This window comes from Ranitomeya imitator, chromosome 1 (genome assembly GCF_032444005.1).
Source record: "Ranitomeya imitator isolate aRanImi1 chromosome 1, aRanImi1.pri, whole genome shotgun sequence".
In the NCBI taxonomy this organism is placed as follows: Eukaryota; Metazoa; Chordata; class Amphibia; order Anura; family Dendrobatidae; genus Ranitomeya; species Ranitomeya imitator.
This window is the reverse complement of record NC_091282.1, coordinates 889,016,780-889,043,411: the sequence shown is the minus strand read 5'-3', so window position 1 is coordinate 889,043,411 and position 26,632 is coordinate 889,016,780. Positions and strand designations below refer to the sequence as shown.

The following is a 26,632-nucleotide window of genomic DNA, read 5'->3' as shown; positions in this document are numbered from 1 at the left end:
AAACTTGGGCGAACTGGTTAAAATTACAACCATACAGTTCTTCTTCTAATCTCCATCTACAGCCTTCTCCTTATCTCTGTACAGTCTAAGTTCACTTGGCTGACATACATTTCTGAATTATTGGTAGGCTTGGCAATCAGATATTACTATTTTAATAGATGAAGACTTGTCGAAAGATATCTGGCTGCACTCATAAGAATCCAAAGACTAGTACATGCTGCGAAAATGAAAAGATGCAGGATTTAAATTATTTAATTTTCCAGAATGCCTTAACTAGGTTGCTATAAATATATGGCTGAGGGCATTTACCTTGTTGGAGTTACAAATTCATGACCATAAAAATATTCTAGTCTTTCATTGAAGCCACTTATTTAACCACCGACGATCAGTTGTTTTTGTTGGATAAAGCTTTGTACAGTTGTTGATAGTATTAACTAGCTGACATTTATTCCAGTGAATAGATAGCGATGAAAAACATGACCATGTTAAATCCACTCTTCTCTTTGTAGAGATAGCCTTATGTCCAAATACTTTATATGCAAGGGGGCTGTGAAACAATAGGTCATTTTTTCATAACACATTCATTTGATTTTAAGTCAGTTTTTTTTTTTAAATTTGAAGTTTTTTGCTTTTTTTAAAGGACTGGTCTGATACCTATGACGCCCTAAATACTTTATTATTAAATTCCCCACCCTACCATTTCTTTGTTTTTTTACTTTACTTTCTGTGACATTTTGTTTGAAAGGAGTCTCAAACGTGAGGTCACAGGAGGTTGGAGCTGCCCTCACTTCCCTATCGCCCCTACTGGAGCGGGATGTCAGCAGGGTGTGTGTATTTAACACAGCTTCTGTCCCCTGATGACATCCGGGTTCAGTAGAGGTGATTGAGAAGTGACCACATCTTCAGTCGCTGCAGTCATTGTTTCCAACACCGCAGTCTTTTCCTTGAAACAAATCATCGTCTGGGGGCGGAGATGGAAGTAGTGTGAGTGACACAAAGCCAACCCCTGATGAAAATTTGCTTGAGTACATTGTTAGAAGCAGTGTTACACCTGTGCTGCTCCCTGATGACAATTCATTTGAGGGCGGTGTTATAAGCAAGGTGAGTAACAGAAGCACCATGCCATAGCTTTTATCACTGCTTTTATCACTGCTCTGATACAAAACGTCATCAGGAGGCGGGACTAGTGTTAATCACACTGCTTCTAACACCGCCTCATGATGAAGATTTGTTTCAGGGAAAGATACAATGTAAGAAGCAGAGACTGTGATGGTGGTGGCAACGGAAAATGTGGTCACTTCTCTATCACCTCTACTGAACCAGGATGTCATCAGGGGACGACGGTGATAATAGTTATGGTAAATGGATGCAGTGCCATCCCCTGATGAGTGATAGATGCTACAGAGAAGTGAGTGTAACCCGAGTCTCCTGTGATGTCCTGTTTGAGACTCTGCTGAAACAAAAATGTCACAGGAATTAAAGTAAAAAAAAAACACATATAGAAAAGAGCAGGATAGAAGTCTGGAAAATGTAATAATATAGCTAATTACAAGAGTGCTTAGGACTTAAAGATAGATATTTATGAAGGGATTCATAGGTATCAGATCACCCCTTTAATTTCATATCAATATCTTTGTAAAATTAAATTTTCACACTGGCAAGTTATATTAGACTCCTTCCCATTAAGCACATGGACAATAGCAGAAACAGACTGACTCAGCAATAGACTGACCAGGACAATGGTCAATGTGCAAAGAAAAAGAGGAGGGGAACTGTAACATCCCCTTTTGTGATTGGTGCTTCTTGCATTATCTACTGATTGTAGAAGTGATTGTATTCTTGTCTCTTATAATACTACTGCTGAAAAGTCTTCTGCCCAGAACAGGAAGTATGAAGCCTAGTGGTTAGTGTGAAAATGGCACGATTTTTGATTTTGGTTTTCTTGTTAAATATACAACATACATAGTGACATGTGAAATTGAATAAAACGTTCTAAAATAATTTTTTAAATAGATTTAAAATAAAAGCCTGTTTTAACCCCCTTGGAGACCTTGCCCTTTTTCATTTTTGCGTTTTGTTTTTCACTCCCGTTCTTCCCAGAGACATAACTTCTTTTATTTTTCCATCAATATGGCCATGTGAAGGCATGTTTTTTGCAGGACGAGTTGTACTTTTGAATGACGCCATTACCATATAGTGTACACAAAAACGAGAAAAAAATTCCAAGTGCGGTGAAATTGCAAAAAAAAGTGCAATTCCACAAGGTTTTTTTTCCCCATATTAATTAAATACGAAAAGTGACCTTCCACTAAGATTCTTCAGGTCATTAGGAGTTCATAGACACCAAACATATTTAGGTTCCTTATTATTTAAGTGGTGAAAAAAAAAATCCAAAGTTAGTTTTGAAAAAAAAAAATTGCCTCATTTTCCGAGACCTGTAGCGTCTCCATTTTTCGTGATCTGGGGCTGTGTGAGGGCTTATTTTTTGCGTCCCGAGCTGATATGATATTTTTATTGATCTCATTTTGGTGCAGATACGATCTTTTGATCGCCCGTTATTGCATTTTAATGCAATGTCGTGGCGACCAAAAAAACGTGATTCTGGCAGCAATCAGGTTTATTCTTTTTTTTATTGATAAATATGACAAATATGTGTATGTTTGATTTTTTTTTTATTTTAGTTTGAAAGGGGGGTGTTTTACACGTTTATATTTTTTAACTTTTTTTTTTTTTTTTACTTTTGGCATGCTTCAATAGTCTCCATGGGAGACTAGAAGCTGCCATTACCCGATCGGCTCTGCTACATGCAGGCGATGATCAGATCGCCTGTATGTAGCAGAATAGCTGACTTGCTATGAGCGCCGACCACTGACCAACCAATCAGTGACTTGCGATCATGTGACGGGGGTCACCGATGGGCGGATTTCCGGCCTGATGGCTGGAAGGGCGCGTTAAATGCAGCTGTCAGAGTTTGACAGTGGCATTTAATGGGTTAATAGCCACAGGTGGATCGCGATTCCACTCACAGCTGTTCCGGACACATATCAGCTGTTCCAAACAGTTGACATGTGCTGGGAAAGATGTGCGCTCACCACAGGAGCCCACATCAAAGGGAGAAAAGCGACCCGCGCCGTGCATATATGGCGCAGGTTGCGAAGGGGTTAAACAATAGGTCTTTTTCTGGTGACACATGGTATGTAGCATTTACATGTATTAATAGGATAGGGTATTCAGAACAATTTTGCACCCCCACTCAAGTACACAAAAGCAAAAACGTGAGCAGACTGCCCTTTTGTACATGGGTATGTTTGTCAATCATATGCAACACAATCATACACAAAACATACACGTGTTACGTAGAGAATAGGCTATACACGTGTAAATCTGGTCAATAGGTTTATATATTAACTACTCAACTAACAAGAAAACTACACAAAGGCTTAGACCGTATGCAAACTCCAGCCAGACAATCCAACCCTTAACGTAAACCATTGTAGTGGTGTAAAACATTACAGGACTTTCCTAAGCCCTACTGACGCTGACAGTGATAAAAGGTTTACAAAGAAAGCAAAACATGCTAAATATCAAGGTTTTATAAGTAACCTAAGGACTTTGGAATGGTTCTAATGGTCAAGAAAACAAGACTCTTTGGTTGAAAAGAGATGACCTGTATCTTTTTTTTTATTTACGGATTTTCCAACTATCATTCAAGTCTGTGAGAAAAATCTGAAAGAAAAATGCATATTTACTGCAAGAGAAACGGAGGTACTAAAGAATTAAAAATTGCACCGCAAATTTCCGCATCTTAAAAAAAAAAAGCACAGTGAGTAAATATATATACCATATATACTTGAGTATAAGCCGACCCGAGTATAAGCCGAGGCACCTACTTTTGCCACAGAAAACTGGGTAAGCATTCTTGACTCGAGTGTTAATAAGTGGCTCAAGAACTGGTGTAGGAAGGAGGGGTTTGGGTTCCTGCAGAACTGGGCCGACTTCTCAGTTGGCTACAGGTTCTACGCTAGGGACAGGCTGTACCTCAATGGGGAAGGTGCAGCTGTGCTGGGGGAGAGAATGGCTAGAAGGTTGGAGGAGTGTTTAAACTAGGGAATAGGGGGAGGGTATTGATTTTATAGGAGGGGAAGATAGTGTGGATAGAGACCTGGGCACAAATAAGGAAGTTGAGGGTGGCGGTGGCATGGGGGGGGGGGTTAGAACAATTAATAATTTAAGAAAGAATAGAGGTACAGAGAGATACATAAAATGTATGTATACTAATGCCAGAAGCCTCGCCAACAAAATGGACGGATTATAATTAATGGTGCTGGAGCATAATTATGACATGGTGGGGATATCTGAAACGTGGCTGGATGAGAGCCATGACTGGGCTGTTAACTTGCATGGTTATAGTCTGTTCAGAAATGACCGAATGGATAGGCGAGGGGGAGAGGTGTGTCTATATGTAAAATCATTCTTAAAACCCATCCGGCGTGATAATATAGGTGAATCTAATGAAAATGTAGAGTCCCTGTGGGTGGAGATAAGGGGAGGGGCAAAAAATAATAAATTACTGATAGGGGTTAGTTATAAGTCTCCAAAAATAATGAAAGCAACGGAGAATATCCTCATAAAGCAAATAGATGAGGCTGTGACTCAAGGTTAAGTCATTATTATGGGGGACTTCAACTACCCTGAAATATATTGGGGAACAGAAACCTGCAGTTCCAGCAAAGGTAATCGGTTTTTGACAACTATGAGAGACAATTACCTTTCACAACTGGTTCAGGACCCAACAAGAAGGGGGGCACTGCTAGACCTAATATTAACCAACAGGCCAGACCGCATAGCAAATATAAGGGTTGGGGGTCACTTGGGGAATAGTGATAACAAAATAATAAGTTTTCATGTATCCTTCAATAAGATGTGTAGTAGAGGGGTTACAAGGACACTAAACTTCAGGAGGGCAAATTTCCAACGGATGAGAGATGATCTTGGTGCAATTAACTGGAACGATAACCTAAGACATAAAAATACACAAAGAAAATGGGAGACATTTATTAGCATCCTGGATAGAACCTGTGCAGAGTACATACGGTATGGGAATAAACATACTAGAAATAGGAGGAAACCAATATGGCTAAATAGAGCTATAAGGGGTGCAACAAGTGACAAAAAGAAAGCATTTAGAGAATTAAAGGTACCGTCACATTAAGCGACGCTGCAGCGATATAGACAATGATGCCAATCGCTGCAGCGTCGCTGTGTGGTCGCTGGAGAGCGGTCACACAGACAGCTCTCCAGCGACCAACGATGCCGAAGTCCCAGGGTAACCAGGGTAAACATCGGGTTACTAAGCGCAGGGCCGCGCTTAGTAACCCGATGTTTACCCTGGATACCATTGTAAATGTAAAAAAAAAAAAAAAAACACATACTCACATGCACTCCTCCTGCATCCTGTATAAGCGCCGGCCGTAAAGCAGAGCGGTGATGTCACCGCTGTGCTCTGCTTTACGTCTGGCCGGCGCTGACACAGGATGCAGGAGGAGTGCAGGGAAGCAGACGCCGGGGGACCCGACAGACACCGGAATGTAAGTATGTAGTGTTTTTTTTTTTTTTTTTTTTACATTTACAATGGTAACCAGGGTAAATATCGGATTACTAAGCGCGGCCCTGCGCTTAGTAACCCAATGTTTACCCTGGTTACAAGTGAAAACATCGCTGGATCAGCGTCACACACGCCGATTCAGCGATGTCAGCGGGTGATCCAGCAACGAAATAAGGTGCTGGCCTTCTAGCTCCGACCAGCGATCTCACAGCAGGATCCTGATCGCTGCTGCGCGTCAAACACAACTATATCGCTATCCAGGACGCTGCAACGTCACGGATCGCTATCCTTAAGGGAAGTAGGTAGTGATGAGGCATTAAATAAATACAGAAAATTAAATAAATTCTGTAAAAAACAAATCAAGGCAGCAAAAATTGAGACAGAGAGACTCATTGCCAGAGAGAGTAAAAATAATCCCAAAATATTCTTTAACTACGTAAATAGTAAGAAACTAAAAAATGATAGTGTTGGCCCCCTTAAAAATAGTCTGGGTTAAATGGTGGATGAGGATGAGGAAAAAGCCAATATGCTAAATGACTTTTTTTCATCAGTATTTACAAAAGAAAATCCCATGACAGACAATATGATCAGTGATAAAAAAAATTCCCCATTAAGTGTCACCTGCTTAACCCAGCAGGAAGTACGGCAGCATCTACAAATCACTAAAATTGACAAATCTCCGAGCCTGGATGGGATACACCCCCAAGTACTGCAGGAATTAAATACAGTCATTGATAGACCATTATTTTTAATCTTTAAAGACTCCATAATAACAGGGTCTGTACCACAGGACTAGCGTATAGCAAATGTGGTGCCAATATTCAAAAAGGGGTCAAAAACTGAACTCGGTAATTATAGGCCAGTAAGCTTAACCTCTACTGTGGGTAAAATCCTGGAGGGCATTCTAAGGGAAGCTATACTGGAGTATCTGAAGAGGAATAACCTCATGACCCAGTATCAGCACGGGTTTACTAGGGACCGTTCATGTCAGACTAATTTGATCAGTTTCTATGAAGAGGTAAGTTCCGGACTGGACCAAGGGAACCCAGTGGACGTAGTGTATATGGACTTTTCAAAAGCTTTTGATACGGTGCCACACAAACGGTTGATACATAAAATGAGAATAATGGGGATAGGGGAAAATATGTGTAAGTGGGTTAAGAACTGGCTCAGGGATAGGAAACAAAGGGTGGTTATTAATGGAGCACACTCGGACTGGGTCGCGGTTAGCAGTGGGGTACCACAGGGGTTAGTATTGGGCCCTCTTCTTTTTAACATATTTATTAATGACCTTGTAGGGGGCATACAGAGTAGAATTTCAATATTTGCAGACGGCACTAAACTCTGCAGGGTAATCAACACAGAGGAGGACAATATTATATTACAGCATGATTTATGTAAACTAGAAGCTTGGGCTGATAAATGGCAAATGAGATTTAATGGGGATAAATGTAAGGTCATGCACTTGGGTAGATGTAATAAGATGTATAACTACAGTTAGGTCCATATATATTTGGACAGAGACAACATTTTTCAAATTTTAGTTATAGACATTACCACAATGAATTTTAAACAAAACAATTCAGAGGCAGTTGAAGTTCAGACTTTCAGCTTTCATTTGAGGGTATGCACATTAAAATTGGATGAAGGGTTTAGGAGTTTCAGCCCCTTAACATGTGCCACCCTGTTTTTAAAGGGACCAAAAGTAATTGGACAATTGACTCCAAGGCTATTTCATGGACAGGTGTGGGGAATCCCTTTGTTATGTCATTCTCAATTAAGCAGATAAAAGGCCTGGAGTTGATTTGAGGTATGGTACTTGCATTTGGAAGGTTTTGCTGTGAAGTAAACATGCGGTCAAAGGAGCTCTCCATGTAAGTGAAACAAGCCATCCTTAAGCGGCGAAAACAGAAAAAACCCATCCGAGAAATTGCTACAATATTAGGAGTGGCAAAATCTACAACTTGGTACATCCTGAGAAAGAAAGAAAGCACTGGTGAACTCATCAATGCAAAAAGACTTGGGTGCCCACGGAAGACAACAGTGGTGGATGATCGCAGAATAATCTCCATGGTGAAGAGAAACCCCTTCACAACAGCCAACAAAGTGAACAACACTTTCCAGGAGGTAGGCGTATCAATATCCAAATCTACCATAAAGAGAAGACTGCATGAAAGTAAGTACAGAGGGTTCACTGCACGGTGCAAGCCACTAATAAGCATCAAGAATAAAAACGCTAGACTGGACTTTGCTAAAAAAAAACATCTAAAAAAGCCAGCACAGGTCTGGAAGAACATTCTTTGGACAGATGAAACCAAGATCAACCTCTACCAGAATGATGGAAAGAGAAAAGTATGGCGAAGGCGTGGTACAGCTCATGATCCAAAGCATACCACATCACCTGTAAAACCCGGCGGAGGCAGTGTGATGGCTTGGGCATGCATAGTGTTTATTGATGATGTGACACAGGACAGAAGCAGCCGAATGAATTCTGATGTATTCAGATACATACTGTGTGCTCAGATCCAGCCAAATGCAGCCAAACTGATTGGTCGTCGTTTCAAACTACAGATGGACAATGACCCTAAACATAAAGCCAAAGCAACTCAGGAGTTTATTAAAGCAAAGAAGTGGAATATTCTTGAATGGCCTAGTCAGTCACCTGATCTCAACACAATTGAGCATGCATTTCACTTGTTAAAGACTAAACTTCAGATAGAAAGGCCCACAAACAAACAGCAACTGAAAACAACCGCAGTGTAGGCCTGGCAGAGCATCAAAAAGGAGGAAACACAGCGTCTGGTGATGTCCATGAGTTCAAGACTTCAGGCAGTCATTGCCAACAAAGGGTTTTCAACCAAGTACTAAAAATTAACATTTTATTTAAAATTATTGAATCTGTCCAATTACTTTTGGTCCCTTTAAAAACAGGGTGGCACATGTTAAGGAGCTGAAACTTCTAAACCCTTCCTCCAGTTTTAATGTGGATACCCTCAAATGAAAGCTGAAAGTCTGCACTACAACTGCATCTGAATTGTTTTGTTTAAAATTCATTGTGATAATGTCTATAACCAAAATTAGAAAAATATTGTCTCTGTCCAAATATATATGGACCTAACTGTATGTGCTTAATTCTAAAACTCTGGGCAAACCCTCAATGAAAAGGACCTGGGAGTATGGGTGGATGACAAACTCATATTTAGTGGCCAGTGTCAGGCAGCTGCTACAAAGGCAAATAAAATAATGGGATGCATTAAAAGAGGCATAGATGCACATGAGGAGAACATAATTTTACCTCTATACAAGTCACTAGTTCGACCACACTTAGAATACTGTGCACAGTTCTGGTATCCGGTGTACGATAAGAAAGACATAGCTGAACTAGAGCGGGTGCAGAGAAGAGCGACCAAGGTTATTAGAGGACTGGGGGGTCTGCAATACCAAGATGGGTTATTACACTTGGGGTTATTTAGTTTGGAAAAACGAAGGCTAAGGGGTGATCTTATTTTAATGGATAAATATATGAGGGGACAGTACAAAGACCTTTCTGATGATCTTTTTAATCATAGACCTGAATCAGGGACAAGGGGGCATCCTCTACGTCTGGAGGAAAGAAGGTTTAAGCATAATAACAGACGTGGATTCTTTACTGTAAGAGCAGTGAGACTATGGAACTCTCTGCCGTATGATGTTGTAATGAGTGATTCATTACTTAAATTTAAGAGGGGACTGGATGCCTTTCTTGAAAAATATAATGTTACAGGTTATATATACTAGATTCCTTGATAGGACGTTGATCCAAGGAACTAGTCTGATTGTCGTATGTGGAGTCGGGAAGGAATTTTTTTCCCCAATGTGGAACTTACTCTTTGCCACATGGTTTTTTTGCCTTCCTCTGGATCAACACGTTAGGGCATGTTAGGTTAGGCTATGGGTTGAACTAGATGGACTTAAAGTCTTCCTTCAACCTTAATAACAATGTTACTATGTTACTATATAAGCCTATGCTACGTGTGGCTCCCCCTTGTCCTGGTATGTGGCTTCCCCTGTTCTGCTATCTGTGGCTCCCCCTGCCCTGGTATGAGGCCCCCCCGTGCTGTCCTGGTATGTGGCTCCCCTCATCCTGTCCTGGTATGTGGCTCCCCCTGTTGTATGCACGGCTCTCGCATTGCTCAGCTCCCCCGGGTCCACAAGGCTCGGCTCCCCCCGTCCCACATGGCTCGGCGGACCCCCTTTCCCTGGTTGTATGCATGGCTCACACTGTCCCCCTCCCAGTCATACTGACCCTCCTCGCGTCTGCATCTCCGTCCCTGCATCTCCGTTGTCCCAGCGCCTCTCATCTGTGGTCATGTGGTACCGCTCATTAAGATAATGAATATGCGCTCCATGCCTATGGGATTGGCGACATGTCCATATTCATTATCTTAATGAGCGGTACCACGTGACTGCTCAACTTCAGGAGAGGCGCCGGGACAACGGAGATGCAGGGACTGAGATGCAGCGATGGAGGGTGAGTATGATATCTTCTGTTAGCCGGCAGCTGCAGCTGTCCCTGTGCCACAGCCGTCGTCAACGCTGGACAATTGACTCGTGTATAAGCCAAGGGAGGTGAAAATTGTGCTGAAAATCTCGGCTTATACACGAGTGTATATGATAATATATATATACGTATATATATATATATATATATATATATATATATATATATATTTTATTTCTTTTTGTGGAACAGTGTTTGCCCCCTTCCTGATTTCCAATTCTTTTGCATTTATATCACTTTAAATGTTTCAGATCACCTAACAAATTTAAATATTCGACAAAGATAACTCAAGTAAACACAAAATGCAGGGAAAAAGAAATGCAAACCTACAAAAGAAAAATAGCAGTATATTGTTTTTTTTTGCCCAAAATACAAAGAAAATGTGTCATCTTTAACTTTAGGCCTTCTAGAGATCATTTCATTTTCAACTTGCTTAACTGTTTATAACGTAAAGCCGTGAAAACAAAAAATCAAATTTTTCCCACAAAGATGTTCTTTAAGCCCCAAATAGTTATTTTCACAAGGGTAACAGGACAGAATGGACCCAAAAATTTGTTGTGCAATTTCACCTGAGTACTCAGATACCTCATATGTGGGGGAAAACTACTGTTTGGGTACATGGCTGGGCTCGGAAGGGAGGCAGCAACATTTGACTTTTTGAATGAAAAAATGACATGGCTTGAATTAAGAGCGGATGCTGTATTGTGTTTTCAGAGCCCCTGATATGCCTAAATTGTGGAAACCACCAAATAAAACCCCATTTTGGAAACTAAACCTATCAAGGACTGTATCTAGATGTAATGTGAGCACCCAGGCGCTTCACAGAAGTTTATAACATACAGTGGAAACCCTTCATAAGTGAACCCATTTTGGAAACTAGACCTCTTAAGGAATATATCTAGATGTGTGGTGAGCACCCTGAACCCACAGATGCTTCATAGAATTTTACAGGTTAAACTGTGAAAATGAAAAAAATATATTTTTTTCACAAAAATGTTGTTTTTTTTTTTCATTTTTACAAAAATAGCATGAGAAAATGGACCTCAAATTTCGCTGCACAATTTCTCCTGATTACACTAATACCCCATATGTGGTCGAGAACTACAAAGCTGCAAAGCTCAGAAGGGAAGAAGCGCCATGCTGGAGTACAGATTTTGCTGCAATGGCTTGAGGGTGCAATATCACATTTGCAGAGCCTCCGAGGTGCCAGAACAGCAGAAACCCCTCATAAGTGACTTTATTTTACAAACTATGCCCCCCCATTTAATTAATCTAGAGGTACAATGAACATGTTGACCCCACGTGTTTCACAAAATTTTATACCATTGGGTGATGAAGAGATTAAATTTTTTTGCCACTAAAATGTTGTTGTTTGCCTCAAGCTTTTAATTTTTCTAAAGGGTAATAGGAAAAAAAATGACCTTATTTTGCTGTGCAATTTCTCCTGAGTGTGCCAATACCATCCATGTAATTGGGAAATTCTTCTGAGCTTTGCACTGTGCCTCAAAAGTGATGGGGCACCACATTATAGTGCAGATTTTACTGTTATTGCTTGTTGGTGCCATGACCCACTGAGAGAGTTCCTGAGGTGCCAAAGAGCAGAACCCCCCATAAGTGACCCCATTTTATAAACTACACCTCTCAATGAATTCTTCTAGGGGTGCAATGATTATATTAACATGACAGATGAGTCACAGAATTTTACACCATTGGGCAGTAAAGAAAAAATAATTACATTTTACCCACAAAAAAATTGATTTGTCACCAGATTTTACATTTTCACTTGTGGAAATAGATAAAAAATGGCACCAAAATGTATCCCACAATTTCTGCTGAACATGGAAATACCCCATATGTGACTGCACAGTACTGCTTAGGAGGGATGGAACGCTATTTGCCACCTGGAGCGCAGATTTTCCTACAGCGATACCATATTTATATTTTTTTTATATTTTGGCGCTTTTACACAATAAAAACGATTTCATAGGTAAAATAATGATCTTTGCATTGCTGTATTCCGAGAGATATAGCTTTTTTATTTTTCCACTCATGGAGCTGCATGGTGGCTTTCTTTTTGCTGAGCATGATGACGTTTTCAGCAGTACCATTTTATTTACATTGGTCTTTTTGATCACGTTTTATTTCACTTTTTCTTCGGTGGTATGATGAGAAAGCATAGTTTTTTTTTGTCCTTTTTTTTTTACGATGTTCACTGAAGAAGTTAACTAGTGTGACAGTTTTATGGGGCGGGGCGATAGCAAACACAGCATCTGTACTTTTCTTTTGCTTTCTAACATAAACACAAATTCATTGGGAACAATACATATAATTTTTTTATTTTGTGATTTTAACCCCTTCATGACCCAGCCTATTTTGACCTTAAAGACCTTGCCGTTTTTTGCAATTCTGACCAGTGTCCCTTTATGAGGTAATAACTCAGGAACGCTTCAACGGATCCTAGCGGTTCTGAGATTGTTTTTTCGTGACATATTGGGCTTCATGTTAGTGGTAAATTTAGGTCAATAAATTCTGCGTTTATTTGTGATAAAAATGGAAATTTGGCGAAAATTTTGAAAATTTCGCAATTTTCACATTTTGAATTTTTATTCTGTTAAACCAGAGAGATATGTGACACAAAATAGTTAATAAATAACATTTCCCACATGTTTACTTTACATCAGCACAATTTTGGAAACAAAATTTTTTTTTGTTAGGAAGTTATAAGGGTTAAAATTTGACCAGCGATTTGTCATTTTTACAACGAAATTTACAAAACCATTTTTTTTAGGGACCACCTCACATTTGAAGTCAGTTTGAGGGGTCTATATGGCTGAAAATACCCAAGAGTGACACCATTCTAAAAACTGCACCCCTCAAGGTACTCAAAACCACATTCAAGAAGTTTATTAACCCTTCAGGTGCTTCACAGCAGCAGAAGCAACAAGGAAGGAAAAAATGAACATTTAACTTTTTAGTCACAAAAATTATCTTTTAGCAACAATTTTTTTATTTTCCCAATGGTAAAAGGAGAAACTGAACCACGAAAGTTGTTGTCCAATTTGTCCTGAGTACGCTGATACCTCATATGTGGGGGTAAACCACTGTTTGGGCGCACGGCAGGGCTTGGAAGGGAAGGAGCGCCATTTGACTTTTTGAATCAAAAATTGGCTCCACTCTCTAGCGGACACCATGTCACGTTTGGAGAGCACCTGTGTGCCTAAAAATTGGAGCTCCCCCACAAGTGACCCCATTTTGGAAACTAGACGCCCCAAGGAACTTATCTAGATGCATAGTGAGCACTTTGAACCCCCAGGTGCTTCACAAATTGATCCGTAAAAATGAAAAAGTACTTTTTTTTCACAAAAAAATTCTTTTAGCCTCAATTTTTTCATTTTCACATGGGCAACAGGATAAAATGGATCCTAAAATGTGTTGGGCAATTTCTCCTGAGTACACCAATACCTCACATGTGGGGGTAAACCACTGTTTGGGCACATGGTAAGGCTCGGAAGGGAAGGAGCGCCATTTGACTTTTTGAATGAAAAATTATTTCCATCGTTAGCGGACACCATGTCGCGTTTGGATAGCTCCTGTGTGCCTAAACATTGGCGCTCCCCCACAAGTGACCCCATTTTGGAAACTAGACCCCCCAAGGAACTTATTTAGATGCCTAGTGAGCACTTTAAACCCTCAGATGCTTCACAAATTGATCTGTAAAAATGAAAAAGTACTTTTTTTTCACAAAAAAATTCTTTTCGCCTCAATTTTTTCATTTTCACATGGGCAGTAGGATAAAATGGATCATAAAATTTGTTGGGCAATTTCTCCCGAGTACGCCGATACCTCATATGTGGGGGTAAACCACTGTTTGGGCACTCGGCAGGGCTCGGAAGGGAAGGCGCGCCATTTGACTTTTTGAATGGAAAATTAGCTCCAATTGTTAGCGGACACCATGTCGCGTTTGGAGAGCCCCTGTGTGCCTAAACATTGGAGCTCCCCCACAAGTGACCCCATTTTGGAAACTAGACCCCCCAAGGAACTTATCTAGATGCACATTGAGCACTTTAAACCCCCAGGTGCTTCACAGAAGTTTATAACGCAGAGCCATGAAAATAAAAAATAATTTTTCTTTCCTCAAAAATGATTTTTTAGCCTGGAATTTCCGATTTTGCCAAGGATAATAGGAGAAATTGGACCCCAAATATTGTTGTCCAGTTTGTCCTGAGTACGCTGATACCCCATATGTGGGGGTAAACCACTGTTTGGGCGCACGGCAGGGCTCGGAAGGGATGGCATGCCATTTGGCTTTTTAAATGGAAAATTAGCTTAAATCATTAGCGGACACCATGTCACGTTTGGAGAGCCCCTGTGTGCCTAAACATTGGAGATCCCCCAGAAATGACCCAATTTTGGAAACTAGACCCCCAAAGGAACTAATCTAGATGTGTGGTGAGGACTTTGAACCCCCAAGTGCTTCACAGAAGTTTATAACGCAGAGCCATGAAAATAAAAAAAAAAATTATTTTCTCAAAAATGATCTTTTAGCCTGCAATTTTTTATTTTCCCAAGGGTAACAGGAGAAATTTGACCCCAAAAGTTGTTGTCCAGTTTCTCCTGAGTACGCTGATACCCCATATGTGGGGGTAAATCACTGTTTGGGCACATGCCGGGGCTCGGAAGTGAAGTAGTGACGTTTTGAAATGCAGACTTTGATGGAATGCTCTGTGGGCGTCACGTTGCGTTTGCAGAGCCCCTGATGTGGCTTAACAGTAGAAACCCCCCACAAGTGACCCCGTTTTGGAAACTAGACCCCCAAAGGAACTAATCTAGATGTGTGGTGAGCACTTTGAACCCCCAAGTGCTTCATAGAAGTTTATAATGCAGAGCCGTGAAAATAATAAATACGTTTTCTTTCCTCAAAAATAATTATTTAGCCCAGAATTTTTTATTTTCCCAAGGGTAACAGGAGAAATTGGACCCCAATAGTTGTTGTCCAGTTTCTCCTGAGTACGCTGATACCCCATGTGTGGGGGTAAACCACTGTTTGGGCACACGTCGGGGCTCAGAAGGAAAGTAGTGACTTTTGAAATGCAGACTTTGATGGAATGGTCTGCGGGCGTCACATTGCGTTTGCAGAGCCCCTGGTGTGCCTAAACAGTAGAAACCCCCCACAAGTGACCCCATTTTAGAAACTAGACCCCCCAAGGAACTTATCTAGATATGTGGTGAGCACTTTGAACCCCCAAGTGCTTCACAGACGTTTACAACGCAGAGCCGTGAAAATAAAAAATCATTTTTCTTTCCTCAAAAATGATGTTTTAGCAAGCATTTTTTTTAGATTCACAAGGGTAACAGGAGAAATTGGACCCCAGTAATTGTTGCGCAGTTTATCCTGAGTACACTGATACCCCATATGTGGGGGTAAACCACTGTTTGGGCACACTTCAGGGCTCGGAAGTGAGGGAGCACCATTTGACTTTTTGAATACGAGATTGGCTGGAATCAATGGTGGCGCCATGTTGCGTTTTGAGACCCCTGATGTGCCTAAACAGTGGTAACCCCTCAATTCTACACACTAGTAATTCCAGCCATGGCCGATGATATTGCAGCATCGGTCATGGCTGGATTGTAATATTTCACCCGTTATAATGGGTGAAATATTACAAATCGCTCTGATTGGCAGTTTCACTTTCAACAGCCAATCAGAGCGATCGTAGCCACGAGGGGGTGAAGCCACGCCCCCTGGGCTAAACTACCACTCCCCCTGTCCCTGCAGATCAGGTGAAATGGGAGTTAACCCTTTCACCCGATCTGCAGGGACGCGATCTTTCTGTGACACAGCATATGCGTCACAGGTCGGATTGGCACCGACTTTCATGACGCATACGCTGTGTCACAGGTCGGGAAGGGGTTAAAAAATATTTTTACAATTTTTCTACTTTGTCCCTCTATGTGACTTTCACTTTCATGTGCCAGATTGCTGCTATTAAGTGTTGCAATGCACTAGTATCGCAATACTTTATCACTGTTGTCAGTTTTGCACTGACATCAAAGCTTGTTAGAGTAATGTTCAATCACCGCACACTCTTGATAGATGCTTGTGAAGACTTTATTATACAGGTGTGGATGCAGCCATAACACAATTCATGAAGAAGGAATTGGTGCAGGCGACAAGAACATAATGTTTCGACCTCATAGAGTCTTATTCATTTAGTCGCTGTTGGCAAAGTTCACTGAACGGTGTAGGATATCCTGCTTGCAAAAGGACACCTGGGTCCTGGGTCGGCCCGATGCACCTGCGCCTTGGATTGTAGGCTGATGACCGGAATTGAATTGTGAGGCCATTTTTTACCATAAAAAGTACGCCGTAAAAATAATTCCTAAAAAAAACAGAATTGCGTTTTTTTTCACAAACAGAAATGCAAAAATGGAATATGGCTCTGTCATGAAGGTGTTAATGACAATATATTCCCTATATTCAATGGAATAATTTAGCTCATCAGGGGATCATTTCTGGAAAAAAAAGAAGCTACATGGATACTTTCTAATCTCATAAGACTGAGAGAATGGCTTCACCTCCTATGAAGGAGGTATCTATGGTACTTCAAGAAACAAAAAAGCTTGTTGACATCTGGATGATGTAGAACCAGAGCACAGAAGAAACAAGACTTGAGAAGACTGAAAGCTTGACTTGCAGAGTCTGTCCAACTCTCAGAATTTACACCCTTCCAAGTAAGGGTTGTAAAAGGGGAAACTATTTAGGAATAGCTCTTAATTATCTGACAGTAGTATTTTGTGAAGCCAAGGAATTTTTGAAGGGAGAGTGTGGAGACCAGAGTTGATGAAACCTTTTTAGCATCCATGCACGTATTTTGCCAAAGTCTATGCTAGAGTGAACAGACCATGCTGACAATGAGACTTCAGATTCTTAGAGAAAATTAAGATGTTGTCCACTTACAGTTAGGTCCATATATATTTGGACAGAGACAACATTTTTCTAATTTTGGTTATAGACATTACCACAATGAATTTTAAACAAAATAATTCAGATGCAGTTGAAGTTCAGACTTTCAGCTTTCATTTGAGGGTATCCACATTAAAATTGGATGAAGGGTTTAGGAGTTTCAGCTCCTTAACATGTGCCACCATGTTTTTAAAGGGACCAAAAGTAATTGGACAATTGACTCCAAGGCTATTTCATGGACAGGTGTGGGCAATCCCTTCATTATGTCATTCTCAATTAAGCAGATAAAAGGCCTGGAGTTGATTTGAGGTGTGCTGCTTGCATTTGGAAGGTTTTGCTGTGAAGCAAACATGTGGTCAAAGGAGCTCTCCATGCAGGTGAAACAAGCCATCCTTAAGCTGCGAAAACAGAAAAAACCCATCAGAGAAATTGCTGCAATATTAGGAGTGGCAAAATCTACAGTTTGGTACATTCTGAGAAAGAAAGCACTGGTGAACTCATCATTGCAAAAACACCTGGGCGCCCACAGAAGACAACAGTGGGGGATGATCGCAGAATAATCTCCATGGTGAAGAGAAACCCCTTCACAACAACCAACCAAGTGAACAACACTCTCCAGGAGGTAGGCGTATCAATATCCAAATCTTCCATAAGGAGAAGACTGCATGAAAGTAAATACAGAGGGTTCACTGCACGGTGCAAGCCACTCATAAGCATCAAGAATAAAAAGGCTAGACTGGACTTTGCTCAAAAAACATCTAAAAAAGCCAGCACAGTTCTGGAAGAACATTCTTTGGACAGATGAAACCAACATCAACCTCTACCAGAATGATGGAAAGAGAAAAGTATGGCGAAGGCGTGGTACAGCTCATGATCCAAAGCATACCACACCATCTGTAAAACATGGTGGAGGCAGTGTGATGGCTTGGGCATGCATGGCTGCCAGTGGCACTGGGTCACTTGTGTTTATTGATGATGTGACACAGGACAGAAGCAGCCGAATGAATTCTGAGGTATTCAGAGACCTACTGTGTGCTCAGATCCAGCCAAATGCAGCCAAACTGATTGGTCCTCATTTCATACTACAGATGGACAATGACCCAAAACATAAAGCCAAAGCAAACCAGGAGTTTATTAAAGCAAAGAAGTGGAATATTCTTGAATGGCCAAGTCAGTCACCTGATCTCAACCCAATTGAGCATGCATTTCACTTGTTAAAGACTAAACTTCAGACAGAAAGGCCCACGAACAAACAGCAACTGAAAACCACTGCAGTGAAGACCTGGCAGAGCATCAAAAAGGAGGAAACACAGCGTCTGGTGATGTCCATGAGTTCAACACTTCAGGCAGTCATTGCCAAAAAAGGGTTTTCAATCCAAGTACTAAAAATGAACATTTTATTTAAAATTATTGAATCTGTCCAATTACTTTTGGTCCCTTTAAAAACAGGGTGGCACATGTTAAGGAGCTGAAACTCCTAAACCCTTCATCCAATTTTAATGTGCATACCCTCAAATGAAAGCTGAAAGTCTGAACTTCAACTGCCTCTGAATTGTTTGGTTTAAAATTCATTGTGGTAATGTCTATAACCAAAATTAGAAAAATGTTGTCTCTGTCCAAATATATATGGACCTAACTGTATACTAGAACATATTGGCATAGGAAATCACAGGAAATCTCAAAGTTCTGGAGCATTGCGTAAGTCATGAGTAGACCATGGTAATGACAATTATCATGTCCCAGTCATCCCCTTTCTTATTACAAATTAAATTGTAGGCACTGTGAAAGTCTAATTTTTTCTTATTCTAATTTTCTAATATTTACCGAACTAAAGATGCTGATTTGGTCTATGAGTTTTGATTTAAGGGATAATGGATAGTGATCCTTCATTGTAATCTTATTCAAATCCCTATAATTAATGCACTGCATGGGAGACCCATCTTTATTTTTACGAAGACCATTGTTTTTAAATGGCCAGGGAAATGTTTTACCCCACAGAAAGAATCAGCTGTGATCTCATGCTGTCCTGCCTGTAAACTCTTTTTTGCTTCCTCCCCATGAGGTGTGGTATGATCAGACCATATTCCTGTACGGTCAGATACAGCCATTACACAGTACACAGCAGGGGCACATTTATAAGATTTTATTTAAAAATATCCAATTGTGGAACTTACTATTATTCCAAGATATATTGATTAAAATGTACTTTGTCTTATGGGAAAACCCCTTTAATGTCTTTACCACTAAGTGTCCTTGAATGAATAGGATACCTGCCAAGCCAGAGGTGAATAGAAGTTTAAACCGGGAAGTACAAAACATAAAGGAATGTCTTACAACATTGCTACAAACACAATAGGACTAATTTATTTTGGCACCATTAATGCATGAAACGTCCATCTTACCACTGATTAGAACTACAAATTGTACTTATTATGAGGCAGAAATACTCTTATTAAATATTAACATGAACTATCTAGGTCAGCTGTACTCTACACTGATTGGAGTTCACTGAACTTCCCTGGTGTAATAAAAATACTTCAGATATGACTAAAGACCTAACAGCATTTGCTGGGACTTGCACTTCGCCAAAACCTGATCAGCTAAGGTCTCTATAGATAAAGTCAAGTAAAATACACTTATATAAAATCTATAGGGTTCCTATATCACCTAATATCCCACTTAGGTAAATGCAAGTAAACAATACTTGTATAAGGGTTTATGAGGGATCAGTGCTGTCAAACTAATCTTCTATGAGTGGGTAAATTACAGACAAAATCAAGTTAAGGCCGTGGATGTTATCTGGAGGGTGGTTATTAATGGAACATACTCGCATTGGGTAGCAATTAACAGTGGGGTACCAGAGGGGTTAGTATTGGGCCCTCTATTTTTATTATATTTATTAATGACCTTGTAAAGGGCATACAGAATAAAATTTAAATGTTTGCAGATCATAATAAACTCTGCAAGTTAATCAACACAGAGGAGTATAATTTAATATTACAGAAGGATTTATGCATGCTGTAGACTTGGGCTGAAAAATGACTTTTAATTTGATAAATGTAAGGGCATGCACATGGGCAAAATAAGTAAAATGTGACAAAACACTGGGTAAAACCATGGGATGCATTAAGAGGCATAGACGCTAGTGACAAGAACATGGTTTTGTTACTATACAAGTCACTAATGCAGCGGGTGAAGAGGAGGCTATTAATGGAATGGTGAACTGCAATATCAAGACGGGTTATTACACTTGGGGTTATTTAGTTTGCATAAAAATAAGGCGTAGGGACGATCTTATTACAATGTAAAATTATATGAATGGACAGTACAGATCTAATGATCTTTTTAAACCGAAGCCTGCAATAATGACAAGGGGGCATCCTCTACGTCTAGAGGAAAGAAGGTTTAATCAATCACAGATGCTAATCCTGATTATAAGACCACTGAGATTAAGGAACTCTTTGTCCCTTAATGATGTAATGAGCGATTCACTAAAAGGTTCAAGGAGGGCCTGGAAATCTTTCTTGTGAGATATAATATGACAGGTTATGAATACTAAATTCTATAATAGTATATTGATCCAGGGACCTAGTCCCTGTATGTGGGGTTGGGAAGGAATATCTTTCCTAATATGGAACAGTTATCAGCTGTCTCATGAGGTTTTTGACTTTCCCTGGATCAACATGTTAAGTTGTAGGTACAACTCATTGGTCTTATGTCTAACTTGAACCTTAAAAACTATGAAACTATAAAGCCTAGATTGTGCCATGTCATCTAAGATTGCCGTAGGTAAAGTTAAGTAATCAAGACTTCTTTACGGCCTAAAGCACACCGGGAGACAGAAAATCTCCATTGGTAAGTCAAGTAAAAAATATTTCTGTAAGACCTAGAGACCATCAGATCATGTAAAATCGCCATAGGTAAAGTCAAATAAGATAAACGCATGATATTCTTACACTATGTCATTATTAGATTACCTTTATAGAGCTACTGTTAATGCAGTGTGTCAATGGGACCCTTGCTGCCAAAAAATGAAAGAAAAACAATGCTCTTTGGAAGGGTTACTTACATAAACACACCTGCAACAGCTGAAATAAAAGTATTCATAGTACGGAAAGAAAAAGACACCTTGTACTAAATGTAATTTTCTGGAATATTTGATATAACAACACATGCAAAACACCTTACTTGTAACTGAAATAAAGGTGCTGTATACACATCACCACGTGGAGGTTTGCCAGTAAGTACTGTACGCCAAACTTCTGCCCCTCTGAATGGGCACATGGCATTTTGGATGCGTGCTTCTGCGGAATCCATCCAGCATAAATTAGGCATATACAAAGCGTTTCAGCCATCATCACTATCACTCGGCTCTCTCGTCATACGCATTTCTGCCATTCATCAGTATTCTCGAGACACAGCTGATTACTATAAGGCTCTATCTACATGCAGCATTCTGGTCACTTAGATTTCAAAGACTATTGTCAGCAGTTATATTCACTTTGACACGAAGAACAGCATAGCATCCAGCACTGATCCTGCTGTCAAAACAAAGGGCAGAAAATCAATAGGGGCAGTTGGTGTCCTTTATACAATGGACAGCGATGTGGCTTTAATAAACAAAACTCATTATGTAGATGTGAACACAGTCTAAAATAAGGCCCATCAAATGCCTCTCATACTAATTAAAAACATTAAAGAGTTTTCCAAAAATCAACACTTAACACACATCCACAAGTGCTTGATTGCTAGGGGTCCTACTAAATGGCGCATCCATCGTAATGAGAATATGGATCCCATGTCCCCAGTTTCAAAAAAGTGGCAGTCACTCATGTGGTCATTCAAAGTCCAAGGAACGGTCAAAAATGGCCAAACATTGTACTCAACTATCAATGGGGCTTCCAGCAGCGAGACCTTGAATGATCAGATGGGCGACACTGTTTTTGAAAGAAAGCAGTCATGTTTTTCTAATTCTAAGCAATCACTTAAAGGCTTTGTAGAACAGAAAAGCATGACAAGTGATAGATGAATAGACAAACACACAGCAATGGCTTCCCAAATTCTTATGTACAATAACAATATCATTCCTATTGAGTCATGTTTACAGATAACTAAGACAATTTGTGAAAGCACAATGTGTCTGTAATTAGACCTGCCCACAAGTCAGAATATAAGCAACTCGTATGCAGAAAAGGAGACGTTCTCCTGGAGAAAGAAGGACTACTAGGTAAGAAGAATTTACAAAATATATTATACTAGAAATGATTAAATTAGAGGCCTTCAGAAAATCCCTTGTTCAGAAAAAAATAGTTTGAAATGAGAACTCAGACACTGATAACCTATATTAGGTTGTGTGGATCCAGCCCCGCAGGAGCTGCAAACTGCTATTTGGTGGTGACCTGTTGTAAAGCTAGGCCATCAAAATCAAAGTCCAGGAAAAGCCTTTTAAGGAATGATTGAGTGTTTGGTTTGATTGGTTCTCCTAAAATATTTTGGTAAATAATTGTATTTCCTATTAAATTAAAAATTACTCTTGGTGCTGCACCATTACTCCTCCATTCCTCTAAGAAATTCATGACTTAATTGACAACGGGGTGTCACGGCTCCCATGGGCTGAAGGTGTCCCTTACACAAGCTGACTGTCAACTCTCATTGGTCAACGTGCGTGTGTAGGGACATAACACTCTCAACGGGAATTGTACCGTCTAGTTGCAAAATTATTTATAATTTTCTATCGTACAGGAACAGATCAGCACAGAATTCAAAGAAAATATGATACAGAATTGTTACAATATAGGACATACAATTTTTTTTTTATCAAAAACTTATATTTCCGGAGATGGAGGCTAAATGGACCTCTTTAAAACTTTGATGTGATGTCAGTCATTGATGCCAGATGAGAAGGACTGGCTTACAATCGATGGGCACATGTCTGCTCCACACCTGCGGAGCAAGTGTACATTGGTAAATTACACCTCATGAAGATATATATATTTATGTACACATCATGGGGAACATAGGCGTTCAAGTCTTTTCTTGAGGTTTCATTAATTTTACCCTTAACTAGAAATAAGTGACTTAGGGAGCCCTCAGATCATAACCCTTTCATCACCGAATTTTACAGTAGGCACTGTGCCTTTCAGTAGGCACCGTTCCAGTTTACAATAGCCAGTGCAGATCAAAAATGTCACAAACTGACCTGTGTCGAAGGTGCTGTCCTTTGAGAGTGTCATGGCTAAAGCTACTGAGTTCTTAAAGAGGTAGTCCACTCCATCTATTTGCACTAAAAATGGGACTATATAAAAAGAACACATACTCACCTACCACACCAACACTGGTCTACTGGCTTCCTCTGCAGGCGGAGGATATCAAGTGACCATTACAGCCAATCGTGACTACTGATGAGGTGCAATCTTTCCATTTTCTCCGCACTGAAAAAGGGATTGCTTCTTCTGCCTCATAGTGTGAATGAATGCTGCAGCCAATCAGTGGTCATGACACCAAACACTATAAAAGAAAGCCAGGAGACCGGCAGGGGACACAGGCAGCGGTGTACGGTCTGGTAGGTGAGTGTTAATGAGTATAATACCAATATTGCATGTCTGTTTGCTTGATGTTATGCTAAACCGGATAATTAAAAGGGGTGAAATTAGTCCAAAAAGTGCATATATTTCATGGAGTTGATTTTATACCAAAAGTTATTGTTTTGTTTGAGCCACAAGCTGTATAAACAATGCTCGGTTAAATGCTGGTACATATGCTCAATTATGTATATGGAATGTTGCACTTCAGGATTCTATGTGTCTAGTAAAAAAGAAAAAAGACAAAATAAACTAAACGAAAAGAAGAACATCAGTGCCAAGTAGCAAATTGACTACATATATTGTATATTTGACATAGAGTAGTTCTATAGATTTATAGCATATGACTGTTATATTGCTGGGCGGAGGGTGACAGTAGTTTCTCCAGGACTTGTATCTGTACACTGATGTTCCCTATTTCACCTGTCTTGCCGTTACGGTATTTGGTTAACCAAGGCATAGCTTCAATTTCAAAGCAATTCAAAGCCTAACTCACCTTTCGTATGTCCTGCTGCTCCAGTGCCAACATCCCACAGGTCTTACTTTACAAAGCTGCAGTGGTGATGTAAAGTCTATAAGTGACCCTTACAGACAATCTCTGGCGTCAACTATCTACCTCTGAGGCTAAGGCTGGGATCACACTTGTAAGAAACTCGCACGCGTCTTGCATCTCAATACCCGGCACTGCCGCCGGCACTTGGACCACAGAAATACATGCAGCCGCACGCTCCGGTCCCAAGTGCCGGTGGCAGTGCCAGGTATTGAGATGTAAGACTCGAGCGAGTTTCTCGCAAGTGTGATCCCGGCCTAAGAACGGCAGTGGTTGAGTTCCTACACAGCTGAAACACCCTGCTGGGTGTCATATAGGTTGATAATTACATAATAAAAAATGTAAGATTCTAGGGGACTAAAAATATATGTACAAAAAAAAAATTAAATCACACTTTTTTTCCTATATCTAAAATAAAAACAGTAAAAATCATATGTTATATAGGTGCATCCGCAAATTCCAATCTTTAAAAGTATACCATTGTTGAACCCATATAAGCCACACCATGGGGAAAAAAAACAAACAAAAAAAGAATTATTGTTTTTTTTGTCATTTCACCTTCACCCAAAAGAGATATGGGTCCAAGAAAATGGCGACACAAATCTAATTTTGGTTTCTTATCAAAAGTTTTAAACTTTTTAAAAAGAAGTAAAATTAAAACTAAAAATAGGTATTGCCATAATCATACTCAGCATGGTATTTTTACTGCAGAGCTAACACCTTTAACCCCTTAACGACCGCCGATACACCTTTTAACGGCGGCAGTTAGGGGGACTTAAACCACAGTGCCGTTAATTAACGGCGCTGTGGAAAAAGTGAATAGCGCCCCCCAGAGTCGGATTTTCCCTGGGGTCTCGGTTGCCGGGGGTAGCCGAGACCCCAGAGAACATGATTCGGGGAGTTTTCACCGACCCCCGGGTTACGATCGCCGTAATTAACCGTTTACCGGCGTTCGCAAAATAAACAAAAAACGCGATTTCCCATTTAATTTCTCTGACCTCCGATGTGATCGCATATCAGGGGACAGACAAATGGGGTCCCCGATCGCCCCCGATACTCACCTGTCTCCCCCGTTGCTCCTCGTGGCTCCCGATGGGCGCTGCCATCTTGCTCTGGCCAAAAAATGGCAGACGCATGCGCAGTGCGCCCGCCGGCTGGCACCCGGAAGATCTTTGGGGTCTCGGCTGCCAGGGGTAGCTGAGACCCCAAAGAACATGATCGGGGTCGGTTTTTACCGACCCATTTTGCGCTCACCGGTAATTAACTTTACCGGCGGCCACAAAAAAAAAAAAAAAGCAATGTGTCATTCTCTGTCCTATGATGTGATCGCACATCAGAGGACAGAGAAATAGGGGGATTCGGGGACCCTGTTATACTTACCGGTGTCCCTGGGTCCTTCTGCGTCCCCTCCTGGCCGCCGGCTTCTTCATCCGGTAAGAAAATGCCGGCCAGCAGCTAGAGGAGTTGGGCTAAAGCAAGGGTTAGGGTTGGGGCCAAAGGGCTAGGATTGGGGCTAAAGTTAGGGCTAGGGTTAGGGCTAGGGTGAGGGCTAAAGTTAGGGCTAGGGTTGCGGCTAAAGTTAGAGTTAGAGTTGGGATTAGGGTATGGATTAGGGTTGGTATTAGGGTTAGGGTTGGCATTAGGGTTACCGTTTGGGATTAGGGTTAGGTTTGGGGTTAGGGTTAAGGTTAGGGTTGGGATTAGGGTTAGGTTTGAGGTTAGGGTTGAGATTAGGATTAGGCGTGTGTTGGATTTAGGGCTTTGATTAGGGTTATGGTTAAGATTGGGATTAGGGTTGTTTTGGGGTTAGGGTTGTGATTATCGTTAGGGTTGTGATTAGGATTATGGATCGGGTTGGGATTAGGGTTAGGGGTGTGTTGGGGTTAGGGTTGGAGTTAGAATTAGGGGGTGTCCACTGTTTAGGTACATCAGGGGGTCTCCAAACGTGACAGCCAATTTTGCGCTAAAAAAATCAAATGGTGCTCCCTCCCTTCTGAGCTCTGCCGTGCGCCCAAACAGTGGTTTACCCCCACATATGGGGCATCAGCATACTCGGGATAAATTGGACAACAACTTTTGGGGTCCAATATCTCTTGTTACCCTTGTGAAAATAAAAATTTGGGGGCTAAAAAATCTTTTTTGTGGAAAAAAAAATATTTTTTATTTTCACGACTCTGCATTATGCACTTGGGCATTAAAAGTTCTCACCACAAATCTAGATAAGTTCCTTGGGGTCTAGTTTCCAAAATGGCGTCACTTGTTGGGGTTTTCTACTGTTTAGGTACATCAGGGGCTCTACAAACACAACATAACGCCCAAAGACCATTCTATCAAAGTCTGCATTCCAAAACAGCGCTCCTTCCCTTCCGAGCTCTACCATGCGCCCAAACAG

General features: G+C 40.6%; 2 protein-coding genes across 4 annotated transcripts in view; one reads left to right on the top strand and one right to left on the bottom strand.

The window, feature by feature from the left end:
- Window positions 1-26,632, bottom strand: part of IDUA (alpha-L-iduronidase) — a 204,780-nt gene that overhangs the window by 140,079 nt on the left and 38,069 nt on the right. The gene's annotated exons all lie outside the window — the stretch shown is intronic.
- The window catches only part of LOC138652975 (sulfate anion transporter 1-like), a 58,072-nt gene that overhangs the window by 2,767 nt on the left and 28,673 nt on the right, over window positions 1-26,632 (top strand). Inside the window, exon 1 of one of the 2 annotated variants that reach the window (XM_069743167.1) lies at window positions 23,484-23,675. The exons of the other annotated variant lie outside the window; for it this stretch is intronic. Coding sequence (XP_069599268.1) covers window positions 23,582-23,675 — 94 coding nt within the window. The 5' untranslated portion in view covers window positions 23,484-23,581. Of the gene's footprint in view, window positions 1-23,483; window positions 23,676-26,632 lie in introns of those variants that run through there. 2 annotated transcript variants of the gene reach the window in all.